The sequence below is a fragment of the Ananas comosus genome, linkage group 1, assembly GCF_001540865.1.
Source record: "Ananas comosus cultivar F153 linkage group 1, ASM154086v1, whole genome shotgun sequence".
NCBI lineage: Eukaryota > Viridiplantae > Streptophyta > Magnoliopsida > Poales > Bromeliaceae > Ananas > Ananas comosus.
In genome coordinates, this window is record NC_033621.1 from 14,847,017 (window position 1) to 14,857,999 (window position 10,983).

At 43.0% G+C, this 10,983-nt stretch overlaps 1 protein-coding gene across 1 annotated transcript; it reads right to left on the minus strand.

The window, feature by feature from the left end:
• On the minus strand, nt 1,280-9,569 carry LOC109717428. Its single transcript, XM_020243250.1, has 3 exons — nt 9,514-9,569; nt 2,022-2,148; nt 1,280-1,789 (listed from the first exon to the last, which is right to left on the minus strand). Exons 1-3 carry the CDS (start codon nt 9,567-9,569, stop codon nt 1,439-1,441), a joined length of 534 nt encoding a protein of 177 aa, XP_020098839.1. The 3' UTR covers nt 1,280-1,438.

Below are 10,983 nucleotides of genomic sequence, written 5' to 3' on the forward strand. Positions count from 1 at the left end.
CTAACTGCATATCCCTACATCCAAAGGCTGAAATTAAACCAATAGCACTTGGTACTATAAATAGTATAGTAGCCTAATTCCCTGTCTCCCTCTCACTCTCTCTCTCTCTCTCTATATATATATATATAGATATAAGAGGGTGTAGAGTTTAGTGGGTATTAGTGATTGAAGGGTTTAGAGTTATTGGCGGTAATTTAATATATTTAGAGTGGCGTTAGTGATGGATTTGCATGTTTAGGAAGAATTGGTGATATTTTCAACTTTGTAAGGGCATTTATAATATTTTAAAGTTAAATGTAGAGGGATAGATTTGAAATAGCACTCTTTTCTTTTAATAAAAAGCTCCTTAAATGGTTTTCTCTTTTTGACGCACCGTAATTATTTGGAGCCTTGCAGAGATTATGGGCTTCGCTTTTAGGTATGAATAACCTTGCCATTCTACTTGGGGGCGCGAAAAAAGAAAGCAATTACAACACAACAATTACACATTTGAATACACAATGCCAAATAGATAAAATGCAAGTACATGCTGCTGAATTTAAAATACGGACCATTCCTAACGCAAGAGACAAAGGACCTGATGGTGGTTCCCGAGGTCCAAAGTTCAGAAAGCTAATTGGTTCACATTTCTAATTAAATTCATTTGTAAGAAAAACAAATGAAGTAGGTACTGTACTATTTTTCTCTAGAAAAAAAGAAAAACTGCATTTAAAATTACATCAAAGCAACTTAGATCTATAAGTGATAAGATGCTCTACAGATCACAATAATGGACATAAAATTGAACTCACGATGATATTATGCTACCGCAAACACTGATCTGATGAGAGATGACCTAATGATAGTCTTAACATTGTCAACAACCGAATTATTAGTTCCAAGATCAGAAATACGAATCAACTACACTAATAGTGATTAGTGAGTTATAATATAGTTTATGCTCTCCAAATTCAGTCACTTTCTGAAAACAAACACCAACATACATATGCTTGTGAATTGGGAATATTATTTAATATTTTTTTATTTTCTAAATATTAATTTTATATCAATATTTGATATATTAATAAAAAAAATAATTTTTTGTCAATTATTCAATGCACTACGGTCAAAGAGTGAATAACAACTTTTTCCAACGAAAAAAAAAGTTATTTTTAAATTTTAAGTTTTTAACATTAATTTATGTAAAAATTTTATTTAAAAAAATTTAAAAAGAAAATGAAAACAATGCCAAACGATCGAGATCCTAATACACAGTCAGAAACTTTTTATGAGCATTGGCAACTTAGTTGAAATTAAAGAATTAGAGATCAAGGAGTGAAAACTTAAAAAAGATTTAGAGACAATGGTGTAATTAATCCAAAAAGAAAAAGGAAAGGAAAACGCACATAAATAAATAAATAAAGAGAGAAATTAAGAAGCCATGCATGAATCGGCCTCTTCAACTTTTCTTGCTCTTGCTTGAGTTGTTGTTGTTGTTGTTGCTGCCGCCATGGTGGAAGTCGAGGAGGACGGTACTCTTGCACTTGGGGCACTTGGGCTCGTCCTCGGACAACATCACGTACATGAGGCATCTCGGACACCCGACCACCACCATCGGCGGCGCCGCCTCCGGGCTCTCCGACCGCTTCTGCTCACCCTCCTCCGACGACACGCACGAGCTCGGCGGCGACACCGACGCTGACGCTGACGATGACCCCCCCTCCTCCTCCTCCTCTCCCGCTCGCTGCCGCGGCACGTTGAACCTCAGCTCCACGTTGGTGCTCTTCCTATTGCTCCGCCTCATCTCACTCTACATACAAAAGAAACTCATATTTAGCATGCGATAAGTGAAACAACCAATCTTTCGCATGGTCTCAGAGCAAATTTTATATGCTCATCATGATAGAACCTAGAAGTTGGGTATTTGAACCTTTTATTCTAATACCGTGTAAAACAACTTTTATGTTTGAAATAGTTTTGGCTGATATTACTATATAAATAAGTATGGAGTTTAGATTTGTGGGAGTTGTTGAATAACATACCTTAGAAATTGTAGAGAGAGAGAGGGAGAGAGAGGTGGGGAAGGAGGAGGAGGAGGAGAGAGAAAGGAGGCTGCTGCAGCTTCTCCTTGTTGTATGAGAGGGGAAATTGGGAAGTGGGTAGGAAGAGCTTCACCAACACAAGATGATTTATGCACATCACAAATGCTTTATATAATGAGAGAGGGAGGGGGATTGAGTGGGAGGTGATGCTTAGGGATGCAAACAGGGCGGATCCGGGGGCGGGAGAGTTCCCCCACCTCCCGCTCCATTTCTTATCTAGGCGGGGCGGATTCGGGGCGGGTTACTTTTCATTTTATTTTTGGCTCCCACTTACCGCTCTATTCGGGGCGGATCGGGGCGAGAGCGGGGCGGGAGCGGATTTTTAACGGATCGGAGTAGATTGAAGGAAGAAAAGAGTCTCCCACCTCCCGCTCCATTTACTTGGCGGATCGGGGCGGATTCGGGATGGGTTATATTTTTCTATATTTTTTGTTCCCACTTACCACCCCATTCGGGGCGGATCGGGGCGGAGCTCCACCAACCCGGATCCATTTGCATCCCTAGTGATGCTATATATATATATATATATATATATATATATATATATATTTAATTTAATTCCTTGATTCTTGCCCTCTGATTCTCTAATAGCTAAATATTATTTGTATATCCAAAAGTAATGTGTAAATCTTAAATTTTTTTACTCAAATGTAAAAAAAAATTTATGATTTAAATGTAAAATTTTTTTTATGATTTTAATGTTAAGTGGTTATGACTGCAGGGAACAAAAACGTTTACTTGGTTAGATAGGATTTTTTATTTTATTTTTTATTTTTGAGAGATAGGTAGCACGCTACTCGCTTCGTTTATTTTATTTAGAAATAAACTTTGCCGGAAATGTGAATCAACTAGGATTCGAACTTGGGTCTCGGGTACTAACCACCAAACCTTTTGCCACTTGCTCTAGGGACGGTCGGTTCGGATGGAAAATAAGTTAGAATTAAGAGCTTGAAATGTTTTATTGCCAAAACTGAAGAAAAAAAAAAGAAAGAAAAGAAAAGAATGAAGTGTGTATTTTAGAGCTTACCTATTAACTTAAAGGGTTTTTTAGGGGAGTTGAAGCCCTTGAACATAAATAACTATTGCATTGACTTTGATGCTCAAGTGTTTAAAGTACATTGCCCCTTTCTGTTTTTATCTTTATAACTCTTGCATTTGCTTCCTATATGCGTTTGTGTTGAGTACTACTGGAAGGGTTTGATTACCTTCGATGTCAAATTGACTTACAGTGGGTATTTACGTTTTTTAACCTGCGGACAACGAATGCAGATGTGAATAAATAATAGATACTAAATTTTGTAATCATATTTAATCTACAATCACCTTTTAGTAATCATATTTAATCTACAATCACCTTTTAGTTATAATCTTTACAAATTATGTAGTGTCTCTAGGGTTTAGCTGTCTGACTGACTACAGTATCAGTGGCTTGTCGACATATTTATAGAGTGTCGGAACGAGTCGGAGTTATTTTGTCGCGAAATAGACGCGAAAACGGACTCGGAGCTGTGAGAGTTGGAGTTTGGACACTGAAATCTGCAAAAACAGGATTTTGAGTGTTGTGTACCGGTATCTAAGAGGAGTACCGATACCCTTGAGAGATTACATGAACAGGTGCTCTCGAGTTTTAGTGTTGCGTACTTGTACCTATTGGTGAGTACCGGTACTGGGACTAGGTACCGGTGCTGCATTGAGCTAGTACCGGTACACTGTATTAAATCTAGCTACGCAGCGCTCAGGTTTTATCTGATTAAGCACTGGGTACCGGTACCCAAATTGAGCACCGGTACTCAGGCGGCAGAATTGAGTTGGTAAGAGGCCTTTTGGTCATTTTGCTATTGGATTTATCCGAACCGACCCCCAGCCAGTATATATGTTTAGGGAGCTTGGAGAACACTGTTAGCTTCTCCCCTTTCTCTCTCTTTAGCTTGTATACCACGTTCAATGAGAATTTGAAGGTCGATCTCATTTCTGTTCTTCAGATCTTTGGAGGCAGGGATGGAGCTATTGAGGGGCCCACAGTGGCCATAGCCCCCCCTAAATTATTTAAAATTATATAAAAGTCCTTTATAATAAAAATTAAAATATTATAAATTTTAATTTTAAGGGGCCAAATTAATTTTTTTAACAAAATTTGTGTCTCGATTTTTTTTTCGAATTTGTTGGTCCTTTCCCTTCAACTCTTACAATCTTGTTCCTTTCTGAGCATATTGTCGTTATCAGTGAATCTGACAAATTTTTTTTCTTACTATCTGTTGATGCCAAATTTCAAATGAACACGCCGACTTAGCCCACGTATGAGCCGAAAAAATAAAGACACGTGATACACCAGGAGTCGGCAATAAGGCGCTTGAAGGCCAAGAGCGTTTAGGCGGGAACGGTTGAAAAGTGGGGCGTAACTTCCATGTGAAGTGGGGCATAACTTCCATGTGAAGTGGGATGTAACTTCCACGAGAAATGGGGCGTAACTTGCACGATCATGATTACAACCACTCCTCCAACCAACCAATAATGTGGGTTGATGTCACTATAAATAGTGACTTCAAAGCCTGTAATAAGGGTCTTTTCCCCTGTGAACAAAAGACCACCCTTATTTTCTCTGCATTTTATCGCTTTTCTAGGAGTAATCTAAATGTAATATTTTTCTTTAAAGCATTTACTGCTTTCCTAGGAGTAGTTCGCTAAGAAGAACCTTGGAGTCTGTCTACCCCACGGGCATCACTCCGTTGTAGACTACATTTACAGAGTCTGTCTGCCCCACGGGCATCACTTTGTTGTAAACTATATTTCTGAGTCTGTATGCCCTTCGGGCACACTCTTTTTTATTATTATATAAAGACATTCAGTTCTTTCAGCCGACCAGTCATTATGTACTTTTTCCATTCGGCCCTTCAGCCGACCCTAATTTCTGTGCAGTCCGTACATTCGGCTCATCCAGCCGAACCGAGTTTACTGTAGAGTTTTCGAACTCGGCTGATCAGATCCCTCATCAGCCGAATCGCTTGATCTGTCAAAGGGCGCACACTTTGAGGGTCATCGTTCGCAGCCGTTCCTCACTCCGACGCGCTCCCCGAGGAAGATATTTGACCGGGTCAAGGGTCGGAAAATTCGGCTACTAACAATTTTGGCATGCCCGGTGGGACCTTATTTTTAAGGTAAATTTATATTTTTATATAGATTATGGCTGATGATAACGCCATAAATATACGTAATAGGGTCATTCCTAGAAATTCTGGGAGTGATCAACCAAGTGATTCAGAAAATGCTGGCGAATGTCAAGCAGTTTTGCCAGTTGAAGAAGAAACTAGTGGACAGTCGGCTCATCAAGAGCCGAGTCTAACTCAGACGCTCGGCCAGATGAGCCAAGTCCTGCAAACTTTAGATCAAAATATCCATCAAAGTACCGCTCGACTAGACACGGTGCTGGCCGCCATCACGGCCTATAATGAAAATATTGCACGAATAGGGCAATTATTGAATCGAAATGAGCAACTAATGACAGGTTTACAAGGGCCTATGATGACACTAGTATTGCAAAATCCTGCGATACCGGTAAATGGACAGCCGCAATACCAAGGGGCACCATTCCAAGCGACTTATAGACCGGCCGTCGTCAATACCAGTCAACAATCGGAAATTACATGGGGATTGCCACCAGCTCCGCCGATGGCAACATACCAGCCCCAAAATGTAGGGGCTAGAGCTAGGGGGCAGGCTCCAAATATTCAAGGAGCAAATCCCATAGTACAAAACATCGGACCATTACAAGGACCGAATGCAGCACAAGCACAGATTCATTTGCAGGGGAACAATAATGAAATATACGCACAAATTGAAGAAGCCATCCGAAATATTTTCGGAATTGGCGCAAGGCCGGCAATGCGGCCTGTATTTCGTTCCCCTTATCCCGCGAGCATAGACGCAGAACATCCGTATCCGGCAAACTGGAAAATGCCGAAGTTCGACAAGTTTTCGGGCGATGAGACCGAGAATTCGGTCGAGCACGTAGCCCGGTTCACGGCCCAATGTAGAGAAGCGGCCGCTGACTCATTTTTCAAACTTCGATTATTTAACACGTCGTTAACTAAAACGGCATTTTACTTGGTATACAAGTTTATCATCCAATTCTGTCCAAGATTGGGACGAATTGGAAAGAAAATTTCATAAGCGATTCTATAGGTCGGAGCCACAATTATCGGTCACCGACTTAGCTTTATACCGACAAATGTCAGGTGAAACGGTCGAAGAGTATTTGAACCGTTTCAAAATAGCCAAAACCCGGTGCTTTATGAGAATACTGGAATCAGAGTTCGCCAGAATGGTGTTAAATGGTCTGCATTTTAAGATAAAAGACCATTTTGAAGATAAGTATTTTTCTAACATATTTGATCTAGGTGTTCGAGTTGCCCAATATGAGCAATTTAAGAAGAAAAGTGAGGACGATTGGCTGCAATGGAGCCGATATAAAAATCAAAGCAAAGACAAGGAGAAATCCTTGCTAGAAGAACAGTCGGTTCAAAAAGAGCCGAGCCAATCAAGTAAAAGTGAAGAATCGGCTGAAGAAGCCGAGGTATATATGGCTGGTAAAGAGCCATTTTCTTCAAGGAGAAATTCTTGATAGAAGAGCATTCGGTTCAAGGAGAGCCGAATCGATCGAATAAAAGTAAGAATCGGCTGATGAAGCCGAGGTATATGCAGCTGGGATGATAAAGAGCCGTTTTCTTTAAGCGGACAAAGACCAGCGAAACTAAAGCTTGGGTCTCGGCTATGCTATTGAGCAGTCGATTTGGCACCAATAGTCATCCGAATGTTCATTCGAAAGACTATTGAGGGGGCGTTGTTGATGCCAAATTTGAAATGAACACGCCGACTTAGCCCATGTATAAGCCGAAGAAATAAGGACACGTGATACAACAGGAGTCGGCAATAAGGCGCCTGAAGGCCAAGAGCGTTTAGGCGGGAACGGTTGAAAAGTGGGGCGTAACTTCCATGTGAAGTGGGGCATAACTTCCATGTGAAGTGGGATGTAACTTCCATGAGAAGTTGGGCGTAACTTCCACGATCATGGTTACAACCACTCCTCCAACCAACCAATAATGTGGGTTGATGTCACTATAAATAGTGACTTCAAAGCCTGTAATAAGGGTCTTTTCCCCTGTGAACAAAAGACCACCCTTATTTCCTATGCATTTTATCGCTTTTCTAGGAGTAGTCTAAATGTAATCTTTTTTTTTCCGCATTTACTGCTTTCCTAGGAGTAGTTCGCTAAGTAGAACCTTGAAGTCTGTCTGCCCCACGGGCATCACCTGTGTAAAACTTATATCGATTTTTGTAATGCTTCAGGCACCCCTCCCTTTTATTATAGAACGCCCATTCCCTTTTCAGCCACCATCATGTTACTTTTTTCATCCCCTCTTCCAGCCACCCCTTAATTCCCGTGCAGTCTGTACATTCCTCACACCGAACCGAGTTTTACTGTAGATTTTTCGAACTCAGGCTGATCCATCCCTCATGCAGGCCGAACACTGACCTGTCCGAAGGCGCACCCTCGATGGGTCCATCGTCGCAGCCGTCCTCACCCCGAACGCCGCTCCCCCCGAGGTAAAGTAATGACCTCGGTCCAAGTCGGAAATCGGCTACCAACACTACAAAGCGAATTTTTTTCCTACAAATCCTAAATTTGCCCCCCCCCCCAACATTTTAATTTCTGGTTTCGTCCCTATTTGGAGGGTTGCTCGTGCACCTCGGTTGATTCCATTGAGACTAGTTCAGCGCGGGATTTCTTCGATCGACTTCTTGCCAGTGTTGGATGAGCATTTGAGGTGGGTTAATGTTGACCAAACACCTTGGAATTCCTCCTATGTTAGTCAGCATACTTCCATTTGTGGTATAGTCTCATGTTAGTAGCTCGAATTCATAGATTTGTATGTTTTATATGAAATCTGAATTTGAAGCAAAATCTAATGATTTTAGATAAACTATATCTGCCGACCTGGGATTTGACTTAGGAGAAAACGTATTAAACCTACGCACTTTATTTTCGTACAATTAACAGAAATAGCTTTAGGAGCTCTCTTTTTTTGTTGTATCACTGCTGTTAGTGTGTTGTGGATACTTAGATTAGTGCAGGTTGAGATTACGCTCGTGCTAAGGAGCCGAGCTCGTTTTTATAGCAGCGTTAGGCTGTTTTGTTCTGTCTGGTGCCGTTGGGATTGATGGTGGACCCAGATTCCTATAGCTGGTATCAAATTATGCTGAGGGCACGCGAGTCTTGGTTGCTAGACCAGTTTGACCCATTTGTATTGACTATAGCCTATGTGAGCCTGATTGAGCTTGACAGAGACACGCTTATATACTCGGTTGGGTCGCTCCCATGAGTGCCGCTTCGGAGTGAAGCTTCATTTGCATTGATGTCACAGCAGTCCTGTTTGGACAGTGTTCTTGGACCGGCCACCCCCGTGAGTGGTGTGCGGTGAAGTTTGGGTACAGGGACTTGCAAGTTGGCGGTCCGTTGAGATTGGGTCAGTATGACTACTTTGTGGCTAGTGATGCATTTCTATATCTACAGAGAGCCTGGTTTGGATAGCAGTAGTCTTGTGGCATATAGCTGTAGAGTTTCTTCCAACTTATTTTACTATCCTTTGCATATCTTTATACCTTTACTGTAGACTTAGTAGGTTGGCCGTTGGCGTCCATGACGGTACCTACTGAGGACTACTCTGTTTTACAGTAGTTATCACACCCTATTGTTGCCACCTTTTTGCAGAGCCGTCCGTTGCTGCTGCTGTTGATTCTGATCGAAGTAAGGGAGTCGCGAGCTAGACCCCTACCTTCCTTAGTCTTTTACTAGAGGAGCACCCCTACAGAGGTAGTTGGATATTGCCATGTACATACAGTGATGTTTGTTTTAGTTTTTGTTATGTGAGAGGCTGGTGGTTTTTGGAGCTTGTATGTACAGTGGATCGTTTATGTATTTATATGAGTTTTAGTTTTAGTAGCTCTTTATCTCTTGTTGTAACTATGTCTGTTTACAGGTTTCGCTATCGCTTCGTATATACGGAAAATTCCTATGTATACAGTGGGTCTGTTGGCATGCCTGAAAAAACATGGTAATCCGGGGTGTGACAGATTAAGTTGGTATCAGGGCTCAGTATTAGGTCGTTGGGACCTAGAAAACTCTAAGCTTTGGCAGACCTTAGGAAGGCAAGACGCGAGAGGCGTGACTTATTGCGAAAGTCGGCAAATGAGTTGTTTTAATTCTTCCTATAGTGGAGGGGATGATTGAAGGCGTGTCTATTCTCACCAAATAAATTATGTCGGCTACAGACAATATAATTTTGCAGAGAAACAGGGACGATCTTCTAGACTTTTGCTTGATTGGGTCGAGTGTTGCTTTTTGTTTGTATCTAACAATATTTTGGTTGCAAGTAACCATGAGGCCTTGTCGACGCCGAGGTCGACCGCCGACGCGAGATCGTTCCCCGCCATCGGAGATGCCAGAGCAGGCGGGACCGAGTGTATCCTTGAATGTGAGAGAGCAGTTAGTTGCCTTGATCGAGGTGACCAGGCAGCAGGGTGCGTTACTGCAGAGAATGCGTGAGACATTCACTCAGCAACTGAGTGCAGTGTCCAGAGCGTCAAAGCAGCAAGCGCCATCTTTGACTACCCAAGTAGGTGCCCCAGCCGCAGCTGCACCCCCAGCATTGATAGCACCGACCGCACCTATTGCTGATACTTCACGGTCAGGCCGGAAGATGGCTGAGGCCAAGCAGGAGCGGATAACTAAGAGGCTAGCTCATTTTTGCCGATTTGATCCGCCTCACTTTGATGGTAGTCACATCGAGCCCTAGGTTGTAGAGGCATGGGTGAGTGCGATGGAGAAGTTGTTTGAGGATCTCTTTATACCAGAGCGAAAGCAGGTCCACTTAGCAATACACTGTTTGGCTGGAGATGCACATGCTTGGTGGAGGAGAATGCGGCAGAACCGAGGTTTGGATGCATTGCAGATGAGATGGGACGAGTTTCGTGGTATGCTGTATGGGTCCTATTTCCGATGCAGCATAAAGCAGAAACTCGAAGGGGATCTGAAGAAGGTGCAGCAGGGGGATCAGTCAGTACAGGAGTATACTCGGGAGTTTACCAGACTTCTGAACTGTGTGTCTTTTGCAGCAAAGGATGAAGCTTATAAGATTTATCCGTATGAGAGAGGATTGAGGCCCGAGATATTTCTATTGGTTCAGGCGCAAATGTTACAAACCTTGGATGCGTCGATTGAGCAGGCACTATGGATGGAGCGTGGAGCTACATTGGTCAGTGAGCGGGCGGCAATGACGAAACAGGGTCAGGACAGAAAGCGCCCAGTTCCAGACGACGGTGGACAAACCAGTGATAGGCACCCGCCGAGGCCTCCACGATCATGCTCTCAGGGTCGTGGATCTTCGAGGTGACAGCGGTCGGGTGGATCCCGTCAGCAGCGACAGTAGCAAGGGGCTCCACGATGCATCATTTGTGGGGGACCGCACTAGCCTCGACAGTGCAAGTAGAGAGAAGGTTGGTGTTTTGGATATGGCCAACCAGGACATCTACGAGCAGCTTGCCTTCGAGCATCTCCTCCGGTACCTTCGACGGCGTCGGCCCCTCCGGTACCTGAGCAGATATTCGAAGCACCACCGGTCTTTAGCCAGGCGGACAGAGCTTCAGTGTCGCGGCAGACTGAGCGGTGACAGCAGGCACAGAGCGGCAAAGTTTATGCAGCTCAGGTCGAGGACTCCACGGCAGCAGACCGTGTGGTAGCAGGTATTTTTTGATTTTTGGCATTAGAGCCCGTGCATTATTTGATACCGGTGCATCACATTCTTTTATTTGTCAAGCATTTGCATCACTGCATGGACTAGTGATAGGG

Bases quoted from the DNA above. Each gene is read 5' to 3' on its own strand.
- LOC109717428 (XM_020243250.1), bottom strand. From the start codon at position 9,569: ATGGCGGGGAACGATCTCGCGTCGGCGGTCGACCTCGGCGTCGACAAG. The intron at 2,149-9,513 runs GTTACTTGCAAC...GTGTTGGTGAAG, and splicing joins GGCGTCGACAAGGCCTCATG to CTCTTCCTACCCACTTCCCA. The intron at 1,790-2,021 runs GTATGTTATTCA...TTTTGTATGTAG, and splicing joins CTCTCTCTACAATTTCTAAG to AGTGAGATGAGGCGGAGCAA.